Consider the following 16847-nt stretch of genomic DNA (forward strand, 5'->3'; position numbering starts at 1 on the left):
ACCGCTCCTGGTTGGAACTGCCAAATATATATAAATATATAGAAATATTTTCAATAGACATCATGAAAACTGTACGCAAATTCATATTCCTTATGATGAGTTGCACTGTTTGAAAGTTTTAATACACATGTACTTTAAGATACCTTTTAGATAACCACTTCATTTATGAAAGCCTAAAGGAAAGGGTGCAAGAACATAATGATATAACAAAGTTTTAGTTATACAAGTCAGAGTTTTCAGCACTTAATGGGGCCAGTTGTCATCGCCTGAAAGACGATACTCAAGTGAACGGAAAGGTCCATAAGCCCAGTCATTGGTGTCTTACTGCGTTTGCTTGTCATCGAAAGGGACAGACTTCACGGCAAGGGTAAACTATCAACAGGGGATGCTTACTCTCATAGGAAACTGATCCTACATCTGGGATTTTCAGGAATGTGTGTTTTATGCCATCTTTGCATATTTTTATGATGCGTATCACTCAGTTTTACTGTTGATTTTACCACTGTGGTTTTCTGAATCCACATCACCACTCTCTGAAATTGATGACATAGTATGCAGAAACATGATGTTTTCTTGCACATTAAATAGTCCCTTGTCATCATGCTTTGTTTTATGGATAAATATTATATAATTGATCTCTAAAGTTTTTTTTTTGCTATATTTTGTTAGTTATAAGGGGGTTTATAATAAATTTATCATTATAACAGTAACTTGATGCGAAGAGCAGTATCACTTCTCGTTGACATGCGCGGATCATCAGATCAAACCGCGTGTCGTTAGATCTGATAATCCGTGCCTGTCAACTCGATTTGATATGACCCTTCGGATCAAGTTACTGTTATAATAATATATTTATATTCATTATGATATTTCTCTTGCAGGTTGGGATATACAGCAGTAAGCATGTTTTGATACGACCCCTGTGGGTAAACTTTTAAACATATTTTTAGCTTCTCATGAAGAAGTTGGTTTACACAATTTCAAACAAATTTGGTATGCAGCATCTATGGGTGAAGGGGAACAAAAATTTATGAATTTTTTTTATCCCTAAGGAGTAGAGCTAAAACCATCAAAATAAATGCAATCTCTAATCAAAGTATTGAAAGAACTGAAAGCCGGGCTTTAATTGCTCGAGTTTATTGTCTGATCCAAAATTAGTACATACATGTATTTAATTTTTTTTTCCTTTTAGTTATTGATTTTCAACAGGTAAAGTTTGTATGATTATGATTTAAAACAATATCTTATATACCTGTAATAATCAAAGTACTCAGACGTACAGAGAGCCGGGCTCACTTACAACAGAGTGGAATGAATTTTTTACATGAATCACGTTTATATTCTGATGAAAAAAATACTAAGTATTTTAAAACTATCAGTGTAAATTATAAGACACTGCCAAAAGTTTTTAAATACATAGTACAGTTCAACTTTGGTATCTCCTCAGATAATTTAGATATGTTGGAAGTCAACTTCTGAATGTAAACAATACATTTAGTCTAAGTTTTCTGTGCTTTACCACGTATTTGTTGTAGAACTACATAACAGATTATCAAAAATCCTTACGCTAATGAACTATGTTCTTCAAACTTGGTGATGAAGTTTTCAAAGTCATTACTACTAATGTTTTATATAGATAAAACATCGCGGCATTTTTGTTGCTTGTTCCTGGCTTTTGCATTATCTTGTGGTTGAAAGGAAAACATTTTTGCATGGTAACTTTAAAATGGGATTTGTAAAATATCCAATTCAATCACTTAATTCAAAGCCGGCAATTACTCTTTGTGCAATAAGCCCGGCTAAAAATTAACATTCCAGACCCCAAGATATGCTATGATTTAAAAAAAATTATAAATAACATTTCCAAGAAATTCTTTCATATTTTCTATTTGATAAGTATTTTTTCTCATAATTTAAAAATTCAGTCTTGAAATAGTAGTTAAAATAATGCACATGTGTAATTTATAGACTTCACGCATGTTGATTCATAAAATACCAATTCACTATACTATTTATTTGCTAAAAATCAAAACAGCTTCAACAGTTTCAACATTTCGAAAAGCCCGCGCTACTGAAAATAGTTCGGTTACAATATGCATTCAGTAGCGTATGTGCACAAATTGGTTATATCAAGATTATCCCAATAAAGCAAATATCTCTTCAGTTTAACTCTCAAGCAAATATATTGATCATTACCTTTCCAACGATTGGGATATTAAAAATATTTGTTTGAATATCGTCTCGCAATGGGTTTATTTTGTTTATCGGAAGCGTCTGTTTTGACGCTGTTTGGTTTTTTTGTTTACCTTATAGTAAGACGGTCGATCATGATGCCTATAGCAAGGACTTTGCTTACAGAAAGCCCGGCTAAAAATCTTTACTCCTGGACATCAAGCATTCAAACTGTTGGAATGATTGAAATAAGAAGTGAGTCTTCTCCAAATTGTGAAATTCATGGCTCCAGGGTCAGGGGTTCTGGTGTTAGGGCTCTAGTGAAAATGCAATAATTCTTTAAAAAATCTTCTCTGCTCTTGGATATTACATAAACTAACTTAGTATATAGTTATAATGAGCAAAATTGTGAATTTCATGGCCATGGGTTATGGTGTAGGGGGGGGGGGTTATTATATAAAGAAAATACATTAATTCTTTTAAAAACTTATTCGCTCCTGGGTATTGAACAAACTAAGTATATAGTTATGATGATGTAGAGTATTTCTTCCAAAATTGTGAATTTCATGGCTCCTTGGTCAGGGGATCTGGTGATAGGGCGGGGCTCTATTGATTTTATAGTGAAAATACATTAATTCTGTGAAAGCCTTCTCCTCTGCTCCTGGGTACTTACAATGTGATATACTAAGATTGCTTCTTCCATAATTGTTAATTTCATGGCCCATGGCCCCTGGATCAGGGGATCTGGTGTTAGGGAGGGGCTTTATTGATTATACATTGAAAATGCATAAATTCTATAAAAATCTTCTCTGCTCCTCGGTATTAAAGTAAATTGAATGAACTCTGTTCATAGATGTAGTTATGACGAAGGATGCTTCTTCCAAAATTGGGCTCTAATGATTATATTAGTGAAAATGCATGATTTCTTTGAAATTCTTTTCCTTTGCTCCTGGGTATTATGCAAATGATATCTATGATGAAGAAAGTGCATCTAGCAGAATGGTTAATTTTAGGGCCCCTGGGACAGGGAACCGGGGGGGGTTAAATAGTCTGAAAATAAATTAGAATTAATGCTTTGAAATCTGCTCTTTGGTATTAATCAACCATTTATGATGAAATAAAATTTATGATAAAATGTCCAAAATTTTGAAATATGTAGCCCCAGGGTCAGTGGTTCCTGTGGTATGGGGTGCACAACTGGTTATAAAGTGGAAATACATTTTCTATTTTTTATAATCCTTTGAGTCATAGATTAAGACTTAAGAATTTAATTTAGTAGGTAAAAATTTCTAAAAAAAAAATAAAAATACATTATTTAATAAATGCTTTTATTAAGAAAACCAACCTGTTTGTCTCGTTTTAGAATTGATAATACTGGATAAAATTTTATATATACCCTTGGGCGCAATTACATTGAGTATGTACTGGAAATGCGTTGCACCTTCTGAATATTTAACAAACTGTTTATAATTATGAATAAATACATAACACAGTTTACGAGAAATGATGTTTCATGTCCCTAGATGATGGGTTTAGATTACAGAGTTGAAGATGATTGATATATTGAAAATGCACGAAAGAAATTTTTCTTCATGTATTTTTTAATATCACTCATATTAAACCCACTTCACTTTTACATTACTACATGTACATTGAGTTTTGTCTGGCCGTATCATAGAATACGTATGTACGTTTTGCCTTAAATCAAATTATTTACCAGTCAGCCTAATATGTTCTGTAACTATTTCCTTGAATTTACAGTTTTATTTATTATAGAAAAACCTGACAGATGCATTAAGCTTTTAATATTTTTGTTTTAGTTTTGTATTAAAAAAGAAAAAAAAATTAAGCCAGTGACATGCAACATCTTTTTTTTAAGCAGATAGAATTTCTGAATGCCTGCTAGGATTGCAATTTTTGCACTATCCTGTAAATTGGTCAATAATTCCTTTCACATTAAACTGCTGAGCTTTAACGTTTCAAAATATTCCTCATGGCATACTTTGTCAGACGCCCATAGAAATATTCTAGGAGTTTGTGTCAATTGATACGAATCAAGAGAACTGTAGAGTTGTTTCATGTGTATATTAATATTTTAATCAAATGATCAGGCTAGTTCGTTATATAACTGTATATACTATATGGGGGTTTGGTGTGAGGGGAGAGATTTTTCTCTTTTGTTTCAGTTCCTTAACTGCTTTGCAAATTGTGGAAGACATGATGATGGTGTTGATGACCTTGTCGCATGTTTTTTTTTATGACATAAATTAATGAAAACATGCGAAGATAACGAATAGTGATCGATCCAAAAAAAAATTCAGACAATTCAAATCTTACATAACATGAAACACTGACTCCTGAAATTCCAGAGGTGCAATCATTTGCCTAGTGTGAGTAAACATCCCCCTGTTGACCGGGCCACACCCTCCTTGAGTCCTATTTATTGATCAGGTAAAACTGAACAGTCCGTAATCAAGTTCAGTTTAAAAACAAAGATCTTACAATTGGTATTTTACATGTCATCCAAATTACGACTCAAGGCTTACAAGGTCACTATAATGACAACAGAATTAAAAAAACCGAATTTTAACGAGGTTAGTGGAACTCTTATAACCTCAACTAATTTGTCAGGAGATTGATTAGATTAAAAATCGATCATATTCGAAGCATTCTTTTGAGTATCAATTAAGTAGTGAAAGCGGAACAAGATAGTACTGTGGAAAAACTGATTTCATCTCGTTTATCATGATCATTCAATCGAGTTGTTAGTCGGCCCTTATCGTCTTCAGTCAAACATCCAAATATGAAATAGATGTGGCAAACTGTGCTGTTTTATTTCTAATTCACTGAGATAGTCTGTCGACGTCGAAATATGAACTGGAGGTTACTATTGTTAGTTGATTATATATCGGCGATATGTCTTTTTATGTACAATGTATATGTTTTTTAATGTCTAAGTAAAATTTAAAACGAACGTTTTAAGATTTCCTGATCCCTACTGAAAATAGTGGTACCCTGACATTGGTTAATTCCTAGCGGCAGCGACTGGAATCAAGGGCAGAGAACTAGTGATAGGTTAGCAAGTATTTGGCATTTACCCCAGTCAAAAAAAAAAAGAAATACTGATGAACAGAAATACGAATGATAGAAGGGCAGGCACGTAGCAACCGGGGGGCCTGCCCCCCCCCCCCACTTTTTTCTAAACCTTACTTATACTACCCACTTTCAAAATCGATGCTACGTGGCTGAAGGGTATAGTGTTTAATGAATTACAAGGACATTTTTTAATGTCCACAATTTGAGCAAAGTACACTTCGTCTAGATTTCGATTATTTTTATTTTAGCTCTAATGGCAGATCGGAGATCACTTGAGATAATCAATCTCTAGAGTGTATTATGGAGGGTTCTAATAAGATTTTACCTATACTCTATTATGGGCCTATGTGCTATGGTTTGCATTGGCTTGAATTTGCACAACACCGAACACTTAAAGTGAGTCATTCCAGCTGGCCCACAGATTCTCGATTGAAAAGCACTAGCGATTTTGACCTTTCCTAATTTGAATCCCATCCTCTAGGTAAGACATGCAAGGATACCTTACTGATTAAAATTGACTGACTTTGATCAAATGTATTTTTTAAAAATATGACAAGAGGGTGTCTGAAAAATTCATCCGATACCAAAACAGCAATTATGAACACTAAATCTGTTTTATACAGACCTTAACATTTTTTCTACGGTATCCTTTTTATCAATTAATTACCGTCTTCCTTGGAAGACGGTATTATACAGTTGAAGTATTTTAAAGTCTTCGGACTATGCACTTCCTCTCTTTTGTGACTGGTTGAAAATGCATGATGAGAAAATTTTCATTTATTTCATTGGTTAAAATGCTGTTCAAGGTAAGGGAGATAACTTTCTGATGATCTAATTTTCGTACGACTTAACAATTTTGCAAGATTTTCAATCTTAAAAAAATGACAAAACGAATAACAAAATCAGCAGTAATTAATTCCTTATAACATGATTTTTTGTATAGCAATAAATAAAAAGATCTCTTTAATTTCATTATAAATAAAATTTGATTTTTATTGCTTGCAGTCTTTACAATTTGTTATTATTCTTTTCCCCTATCTTGATTGAAGAAGGGAATGGAATTAGCCGAGATTTGCCGAAAGCTCTCGGCCAGTCAAAGTTTACGGAGATGACCGAGCGACAACCGTGGTAGGGCTAATGCCAGTAAAAAGCTAATGCAGAAATACAAAATCAAGAAATTGAAAAGAATTATACGGCCTAATAGGTGTAGATCCGTTTACTGTTAGATTGTTGCTAAAGACGGTAAGCTTTTTTAAAAAGCTCTACCAGTAGAAATAAAACTTTGTGAAAGATTCTGTAAAAAGAGTCGATAAAAACAATTTTTACCTTCTTTTAAGGTCACCTGAGCTGAGAGCTCAAGTGAACTTTTCTGATCACTTGCTGTCTGTCCGTCTGTCTGTAAACTTTTCACATTTTCATCTTCTTATCAAATTCCACAAGGCCATTTTCCCAAAACTTAATACAAAGCATCCTTGGGTCAAGGGGGGTTAAATTGTTAACATAAAGGGCCAGGTCCCCTTCCAAGGGACCCCATAATCAAGAAAAGACAAAAATTGGGTTGGGTCATCAGAAAATCTTCACCTCAAGAACCACTCGGCCAGAAAAGCCGAAATCATGTGGATGCGTCTTGGTGTAGTTTATTATCAATTTTTAAAATCATAACCCCCAGGAATGGGGCTGGTAACAATAAGGAATCCATTTTTTTTATTGAAATATATAGGAAAAATCTTTAAAAATCTTTCCAAGAACTACTGGGCCAGAAAAGCTGAAATTTATATGGAAGCATTCTGGAGAAGTGTAGATTCTTAGTTGTTATGATCATGAGCCCCGGGAGTAGGGCAGGTCCACAATAGGGAATCCAAGTTTTAAATTGAAATATACGGGAAGAATCTTTTTCTCAAAAACCACTGGGGCAGAAAAGCTGAAACAAATGTGGAAGCATCCAGAGGTAGTGTAGATTCTAAATTGCTAAAGTCATGACCCCCGAGAATAGGGTGTGATCACAATATAGGGAATCCAAATTCCACATTGCAATGTATAGGAAAATTCTTTTAAAATCTTCTTCCTTTCAAGAACCATCTGTCTAGAAAAGCTTAAACTTGTTTGACAGCATCAAGGGCTAGTGTAGGTTCTAAATTGTTCATATCATGACCCCTGGGGGTCGGGCGGGGCCTAAATAGGGAATCCAAATTTTACATTGATATATATTATAGAAAAAATATTTTTAAAATCTTTTCAAAAACCACTGGGTCAGAAAAGCTGAAAATTATGTGGAAGCATCCTAAGTAGTTTAGGTTCTAAATGTTTAAATCATGACCATCGGGGGTATGGTGGGGTCACAATAGATATTACATGGAGGAAATCTGGTAAATAGTATGAATCAAGTAACTCAGGTTAGCAATGTGGACCATGGGCCTTTTGTTATTTTGAAGTATTTTATTTTGCCTTGCCTGATTTCGAAAATTGAAATAAGGATGATGCATTTTGCAGGTGTATTGCAAGTCAAATAAACACAACTTTGGAAACGTTTTCCATCAAAGGTTTCAATAACTTTCATTTCATCTAGAAAATAGTACAAACTAAAGAAATATTTCATATTAAATAACAATAATCATCAAAAAATAGACACCGACTATTCTTCTAACAGTTATAAACGTTACAAGTGACTGAATTTACGCAATCGCAGAACTTGTCTCGAATTTAAAGCTTTAAAACGAGGTGATGCTGATGTTATACAGTGTATTTCGTTATCTTAGTATCATTACACTTTGTTCTGGTTATTTATTTTTATTTATTAGTGTTTGTTTAGATTGGCATTTAGAGTCGCTGTGTTGGGTACTACATTAAGCTATTTGCCAGTACATGTACGTTACGATTTACGCAGAGCGTAATACATATAGAAGTGGTTGAAGCGTTTGCTCAAGAGTCGCGGAGCAAGGAGTTATTCCTTAAGTCGCATGTTCAAATCCCATTTAGGAAAGTACAGTGTACTTATTCATCATGTTCACAATAGTAAAAAAAATCGTAAAACCCGAAAGTAATCGCTCCACAAAAATATAACCCACTATACATGTACATTAGAAGAGAAAAAGGTATGCCATTCCGGTTTGTTTACGTTGTACCCCCACTGGTCTTTCTGGGTTTAAAAGAAGTATTTATTTCATTTTCACCTAAAATGTCGGTCCACACTGTCTCTACATATATTTATGTCTCATTCAATGCTATCGAATTGACTCTGCATTTCGTAAGAATCCCACAATATCTCCTTAAACAGCATTCCAGTCAGAACGTTGACATTTTCGTAGGTAAACGCAACGGAAGTGCCTATTACCTAATATGATAACACCCGAGAGTGATTATTACATCAGGCCAACACTCTCTCGGGCGTTATCGTAATAAGTGAAACATTCTCTATGCACTTCCGTTGCGTTTACCTAAGGAAATTTCAACAATCTGACTGGAATGCTGTTTAAGGAGATATTTTGGGATTTTTACAAAATGCAGAGCCACTCAGTAATTATGGGCTAGGTTAATGTTGACAACAGACTGACAAGAGACAAACAGACAGACAGGACAAAACAATATACCTCCGGGATCTTTCGATCCAGGGGCATAATAATTTCAACTTAATTATTTATTTGACGGTTGAGAATATTTTTTTTTCTGAATGACAGACTCTATCGCAGTCTTATACTATGTGTGAATGTTTTCTGTGCATTTATGAACAATCATGCTAGATGTTTTTCGCATCAAATCACAGGGGCTTGTCACGAAATATTTATCTTCTTTTAATAAAGTTACCCCTACCATAAAAATACACAAGGGAGGAATCTAAAAATAGGAAATTCGCTACTACAAATTTTGACCGGACTTTCTATCTTGTTTCTGGGCGACTTTCGTTGCGGACCAAGTAGGAGTGAGTGGAGTATAGATTCAATTTTAATATTCTTCAGTCAAATTCTAATCAACGCGTACCGTTAGTCATATAACTAACCTCTTGTCTCGATATTTGGATCTGGCGACAGTTCTTTCCATATGAATTTCCGGCGTAAATTGAATGCAGGGCTCTGATTGGTTGCTTTCTGTAAATAACTCGTACACAAAGTAGCTCTTTAATTTAGTGCACCAAAACGGAGGGAAAATCAAACTGTCGTGATGGCATTGAAAAATACAGCTGTGGTTTCATTGTACGTATTTTACTATATTTGGTTATATTTATTTATATAAACATGTTAAATATCCTTCACTAAGCATGTCAATCCTTACAGTTTATATTTTGTGTACGAGTTATCTACAGAAAGCAACCAATCAGAGCGCTGCTTTCAATTGACGCATATGGAAAGAACTGTCGCCAGATCCAAATATCGAGATGTATTTAATGCTTTGCTGTTCTTGAAGAGGTTTTAATAATTACATCTAGCATTCCTATGTCAACATTTAATGCCCATTGTGGCGACTTGGGGGGGGGGGGGGGGGGTGGTTAACGGAACTTGAATATAAACATTCTGATGAAGGCTACGTATTAATATCTATGCTCAATCATGGACCTTTGTTCTTTAGGAGGAGATTTTCAATGATATTTCCTATGTTAATCTTTGATAATCTATTGTGGGTCCACATGACAACCCCTGGTGGTCAATGTATTTAATATACAATACCTAAGAATGCTCCCCTCTAAGTTTAAAATAAATGGGACGGCAGACAGCGGACATATTTTGTATCAGAAAAACTCACTTGAACCAGTGATGCAGAAGAGCTAAAACAGATGTCCATTGTGGCAGTAGGTGCGTGCTGCCTTCACTTCTCAAGGACATTGATCGCCGAGTACAAGAAACCGTTCTACAAAAGAACTTACGACTAAGATCAAATGTGTTTATGCCCCTGGATCGAAAGTTTAAGATCCAGGGGGGTATTATGTTTTTGTCCTGTCTGTCTGTCGTTTGTCAACTTGAACCTAGCCCAGAAGGTGGGGATGTGGCTTTCTTATTTCACTGGTGTATTTCTTGTGACAAGACCCTTCTTTTGGTACCACCAAATATGGCCTCTTGACATTAGAGTTTGGCCTGCTTTAACAAAATAAATACCAAACTTCATCCTAGGCCGTAAGTTTCTTTTAAACAGTTTGTGCTAGCGCTTTCATACTTCACAAGTGTATTCATTGTAACAAGACCTTTCAATGGGTACATGTTAAAATATTTTTGACCTTGATCTTAGAGTTTTACCCACTTTTAAAAAACTTTATCCTTGGTCATAACTTTCGAACAGTTAGTACTAGCCAGGGCTTTCATATTTCAAAGGTTTATTCCTTATGACAAGATCTTCCCTTGGTTACCGACAATTTTGAATTTTTGACCTTGAAGTTTGACTTGCATTTGAGAAACTTCATAACGCCATAAACTGCCATACGGGGACATCAGTGTTTCACAAACACATCTTGTTAAAAAGAATTTTACAAGATATTTTATGTTAACAATGTGAAACAGAATCATTAATTTTACAAAATTCTAAATCAACTAAATAAAATATTTGGTCTTAGTCGTAAGTTCATGTGTAAAACGGGCTCCTGGTCTAAAGTTTCCGCCCTCCACTGACAAGTGTTAACGTTCGGTGTGAAAAGTTTTTGAAAGGATGTTGAACAAATAAACAAATTTAACAAACGGGATCCGTTATATTGGTCTTAATTCAATTATTCATTACCCATTCCTGAAGACACATACATGTTTACACATCTGGATAAATGAGAACGTTTGAAGGAATTTGGTTTGCACCCCTAACTCTGGTATTGTTCATTTTTAAAAGTTAAATACACAAATTTTACTTAGATACAAACATACTGCTCTTTATTTTCAGTGAACTCAACACAGACTCAAGTTGAATCAAGAAGAAAAAGCACAGCTCTTCTTTTTAATTGGACGGTTAACGAGTTTGGAAAGAAAACACAAAAAGTCCATTAATTTGAACTCATCTGCAGTCCTTGATTGGGTCAATATATCTCTTCGGTGAAAACAGCAGCGCTCAATTTTTCACACTGAATAGAAAATATCAAATGGGATGCTAGTATTTGTTTTTTAATATCTCGATATCGTATGCCGTATTTCCTTTTCTGTGCCATTAAATCAATTTTCTACGCTTCTGATTAACCGAAATATTCGCATGCGAGATTTCAAACAAAGATAAGAAAAGCATCTTAGTTCCGACTGTCGCTTGAGTTATAACTTCATCACAACTGCTCAAAAACGTTAATATCAATGACTGCTCGATTCGGCTGCTTCCTGTCTGTCGAACAACTTCTTTCTTCGCATTAAAATCCCTGGAAATTGATTCGACACAACCACCTAACACTTAAAGCTCAATACTCTTGGTGCAAAATCCTCACAATTGTAATTACAAAAAATCTACGATAAACTCTTATCAGCAGGTGCACATGTTTTCCAAAATTAAGCGCCAATCTTTATTATTAGTGATTTTAATCCCCGGGCTTCCGTGCTATCTACAATTAAAATCGTTTTAGCATTTCCTACTGTAGATAAATTTACGGCAATTTTGAGGTAAAAAAAAAAAACTTTCGCTTTACGATAAGAATATAATGGACCCGGGAGATAGCTATCAATTCATATTTAAAATGAATAAAGATAACTACCTTGATATTTATAAAATTTATACGTTTGTACCTGAATTAGTCGCTTCTTTGATTATAATAACTCCTTTAAAATTAACTCAAATATTCCATTAAATCAAATAATGCTCTCTTGTGATGATTGCCTCGTTTATTTGGTTGTTTCTTTAAATTTTTTTTTTTGATTAAGTCCCTCGCGAAAAATTGTTCACTTATTTGGAAATGCCACAACTTACCGGTGGAGGACTGCCATTTTACACCTGCAGTTTACTCGACACTCATTATTTAGCATTTATAGGACTTTTTCCGTGTCCATGCTTTCTGCGAAACAAGTTAACGGTTAAACGGTCTCCTCCAAACGACCGGTGGCCACGTTCCGCAGTGGGCTTCGAACCTGCGACTCTAAACCATACTTTATAACCACTGCTCATTAATTCGTTTGGTCTTAAGTAGATCGAGTAAATTAGTGTAATTGATTTAATGTTTTATTTGAGAGCAACGGCACAGCTATTATTAAAGTATCTTAACATGTAAGGCATTTAGGTAAAAAAAATGGAAATGTCGATCTTGTTGATATCGACGCTTCGTCATTATGCAAATCAGATACACAAGTTTGAATTTTCGCTAAATGTTCTATTTAAGCAATTATATCTAAACAAGTTGTTTGTTAAAATCACAATAAATATTAGCGCTAGTAAATTCTGATAAAGACCAGAAGAGATTATACATCAGATAGAGACCAGAAGATTATACATCACTAAGATATCCCTCTATGGAATTCTTTCAAAAAAACTACTCCAACAAACCATTCTAAAATCAACCGTTCTGTGTATTGGTTTCTGATTTCTAGTTTCACCATAATTACTTAAAATAAGGAAAAAACTTAAAAATTCTGTAGAAACATTACTCCACCTACATGCAATTTTAATCCGGTTCCATACGATTAGAAATGCATGAAGCTTATGACAGGATGTAAAAGCAGAATTAAGTCTCGTTAGAGGTTTCTAGTTTCCAACTTCTGATATTTAATACCAGGACACTTTTAGCATATCTTGTACTTTTATTAAAATAAATATAACCAATGTACTTACTTTAACTGCATTTCTAAACGGGTTTTCGCAAATTTCTGATCAAGCTGGTTATCCTATCAACTATTAACTTCACCGTATAGTAAGTTGAACTTAACATGATTTGAGATTTTCACTTATCAGAATTCGAAGTTGATCTGCAGCTAGCATATCTCTTACATACAGCAATGTATCAATGTTGTATTTACACAGACGAATACGTTTATAGATGGCATCTAGAATTAGATCTCCTCATCTTAAAATAGTCTGAGACTGATAAAGTAAGCAAACTGCCTAATGGGAGATATGACAGGGTCTAAATAACAATTTTATTATATTACAGAAAAAGAGTAAGAAGAAAATGTAAATGTAACGGATTATTTGATTGGTGTTGCCACTGTGAAAAAAAACATTAAAAATAATTATAATCTACAACAGGGGTTCAAAATTCCTCAAGCCCGACGTCCCGGACTAACAAATTCCGGATCCGGACTCGGCATTTAGAATTCACCAAAGTCCTTGGACTTGGCTGTTTCTTGTCTATCTTTTCTTATAAGTTAAAAAAATGATCGTAAAGTTAAAAATAAAGCAAATTCTTAAATGTATTACGTAAAAATGTGGGTTTGTGGGCGTTAAAATACCCATAAAACATTACGAACGTTTTGAAAATACAATCCGTCTTTTTATTTTCCGTTGCGGTTAGACTCTTGCTTTTACGCATTTTCTCATGTTTCCTCCTATATGACAAACGGCAATAAGTTTGTTAAATTTCGGTTTTAGCTGTGACTTACAACACATTCTAATTTCTATTTATTGTAACAGATGGTTTATTCAGTAGTGAGTATTTGTAAAAGTTATTTCAATGTACCAATAATCTATCAGTCTGGTACTTTTGAAATACTCATGTATGACTATATGACAGTTTATGGAGGAAAAATAAAACATATATTAATACATATAGTCTTTATTCATTCAATGCAACAAATGAAAATAAATTATAAGTAACATAAATTTAATGATGTATAGGTTAATATGGACTTTCAAATTTCTTCCTCGGACTTGCCTAAAATTTACTCTTTAAGTCCTGGACTTGACCATGACAAAAAAAATTTTGAACCCCTGAATTTTTTGTTTGCCTTGCCCTTGCACTTTTTGGTTAAATTTGACATCTTATTTCTTGACCTAAAATCGGAGCCCACGTGACTTCAGGGGGTCACATGATGTCAAAAAATACCGATGTGAAAAGCGATGGACATACTCTTCAAGATAAGAAATAGCTATTTTAACTAGAGTGTCTTTCTCAAAAATAAAACTGTGAAACATTATATGTATCGGATTCCATGACTTTTTATAGAAAATGTTGCCTTAACTGTACTGCGAATCCTTATACAGCCTGACGCCGTGACGTCAGGCAATGAAGGTCCAAGTACAGTTATTGAGGCCTGGGTGATTGTGGCCATTTTTAGACTAAACTAACCTCATTTGAAAGAAGAGCTCCCTTTAAAGATACACAAAATGAACAAATTTTGAAACTACCGGGTAAAATGTATGAATGTTTTCTTTGCCAAATGATAGTTGGCAGCTTAAGATATATCAAAAAAAAAATTTAGTTATATCTAATGGTTACTCTGTTGAATCCCAGCCTCCTTAAAATATCCACTTTAATTTTCATAAAAGTAATGGTTCATTGGTCAGTTGTATTCCACAGATGTTACTTTTTCTGTATTTTGATTTCACGGTCTGATTTGCCTAGAGGCAGTCATGATTTATAGAGTCAATAAACAAACTAAAGACTTCATCTGTCAAAACATCAATCAATGAACAGTCAGCCCAAGGCTTCCTCTTGCTTCAATATTAAAAAAAAATATTACTAAATTCAGGACAAAACTTTAAAGACGTCCTTGAAATTTAATTTCTAACAATACATCTGTACAACAAAAATCTCTGAACATTTCAGACAGTTTCCCATGTTCATCAAAATAATAATTGAATCAATTATGATTCATTAACACACATTAACACACATCTTATTGCAGAGTTTTGATAAAATCAGACAAATACACAAGTGAACATCACTTTATAAAATAGACATTTGTTTGAACAGTGGACTCCCTTGACTCTAGGCATGACATCTTGTGATCTTGATACCTATCATCCATTTCCACCTCACTATTATATGAATATACACTGAATAATAAACATTTGTTCTCAGGTATGTGCTTAACTACAGAGAATTATCAGTTACAGGTAACACCAGCAGCCATCTGTGAACTTGTTTGTCTTATATTGGACCTGTATTAATGACTGTCAGGTATGGTAGATCTGTAGTACACAAAGAATTAGAGTCTTCATGTACCTGTCCCAAACCACTAACATATGAGGCTGGTGTCTGTAATAAAAAAAAACAGATTATCTATTAAAAAATCAACCCAATAATTCTCCTCCCAGGAAAAAAAAACAATGAACAAATAATTGCCCAAGTTCCAAGTTTCAGTAGTTTGCCTATAAGGGGCTCATATTATGGAAATCTCAGTTACAGGGAAGTTTAATTTTTATCCAGTCCCCTATCAGGACATTTTTAAAACAATAAAATCTGTATAGTTTTTATGAACTATCAACAGTTTTTTCCTAAAATTAAATAGAATATTAACCTGAAGACGTCCATTTTGACAATAGTGTCCTTGTAGGCATTGAGGAATGTGTTCATGTCTGGAGCAGTGAGACCCCCAGCTAGGCAGGGCTCTGTCACCTGTAAACAGGGGACATGAATTGAAATTGTTTCATTTCAATGAATATTAATATGTCAAGTCAATCATGCTTGATTATTTGTTATGATCTTTTAATAGCAAGGGTATCAATTTCAACCATAAGAAACAAAAGAACAAAAAAAGAAACATCAGACACTTTTTATATTTTCTGATAGATAATTGATCTGTTTATAATTCACTTATTTTTTTTCCCCACCAGATGAACACACTGTGCTATGTTCTTTATAACTGGCTTACCTTCTCTACCAAGTCTAGAAAAATGTCTCTCACATCCTTACTGTGATTCAAGCCACAAGCGATGTTTATGATTGCTTTTGTCCAGTTCTTTAATGAAAAAAAAAATCATTTCAATATCCAAGCCCTAAAATAATAATCTAATGTGTGCATATTACCTGAGACATATGAGCCCTAGATGTTACCTCAGTAACATGGGTACCTTGATAACACTCTCTCGGACATGAACCTACTTTAAAACATACATTTGTCATATGTTTTTTTTAAAATAAAATAAAGAATTTTCATAAACAGCAATTTATTGGAAAGTACATGTAATGAAAAAGTTCATTTGACTGATGCAAGTGACCTATAAATTTAAAATTAGTTCCTAAACATGTTTTATAAATACCGCATAAATCAAGGAACGAGAGACAATTCATCTGCATAAATTAATAGACAACTACAATTAGTTTCTATAATTAGAGAAATGTAACAACCAATTGCAATTGCTGAAAAATGAGATATCATTCATAAAAGTGACAAAGAGCACAAAAAGATGAAGGAAGATTACCTTAAAGGATTCCTCCACAATCTGTCTCGATTTCTTAGCCATGCTCTGCTGCTTAAGATGACTGAGTACTTGCCTAAATATTTAAAAGAATAATTTAAAAAGTCTTAATATAATACACAATAATAGTGTATAGTGTAGTGGACACAATGAAGAAATGTCCATTTTCCTTAACAATTCTAAATTGAGATTAAACTTATTATTATTTTCTAAATCAAGCACATTGTAAATTATAATGAAAAATGGTAGACAATTTCAAAATATCCAAATCTGCTCAGACAAAATCTTGAGAGTAATATTACTGAGAAAATTGTTGACCTCCTATATATGTTTTTACCACTGAA

General features: G+C 33.8%; 1 protein-coding gene across 1 annotated transcript; it reads right to left on the minus strand.

The window, feature by feature from the left end:
• Window positions 1-14839: 14839 nt before the first annotated feature.
• LOC134259776 (acidic fibroblast growth factor intracellular-binding protein B-like) lies at window positions 14840-16615 on the minus strand. Its single transcript, XM_062742381.1, has 4 exons — window positions 16507-16615; window positions 15957-16043; window positions 15603-15700; window positions 14840-15340 (listed from the first exon to the last, which is right to left on the minus strand). The coding sequence occupies exons 1-4, from the start codon at window positions 16546-16548 to the stop codon at window positions 15259-15261; spliced, it is 309 nt and encodes a 102-aa protein (XP_062598365.1). The 5' UTR covers window positions 16549-16615; the 3' UTR covers window positions 14840-15258.
• Between the last annotated feature and the right edge of the window lie 232 nt (window positions 16616-16847).

This window comes from Saccostrea cucullata, unplaced genomic scaffold, assembly GCF_032062105.1.
Source record: "Saccostrea cucullata isolate Sc308-1 unplaced genomic scaffold, CSIRO_AGI_Scuc_v1 ctg12375, whole genome shotgun sequence".
In the NCBI taxonomy this organism is placed as follows: domain Eukaryota; kingdom Metazoa; phylum Mollusca; class Bivalvia; order Ostreida; family Ostreidae; genus Saccostrea; species Saccostrea cuccullata.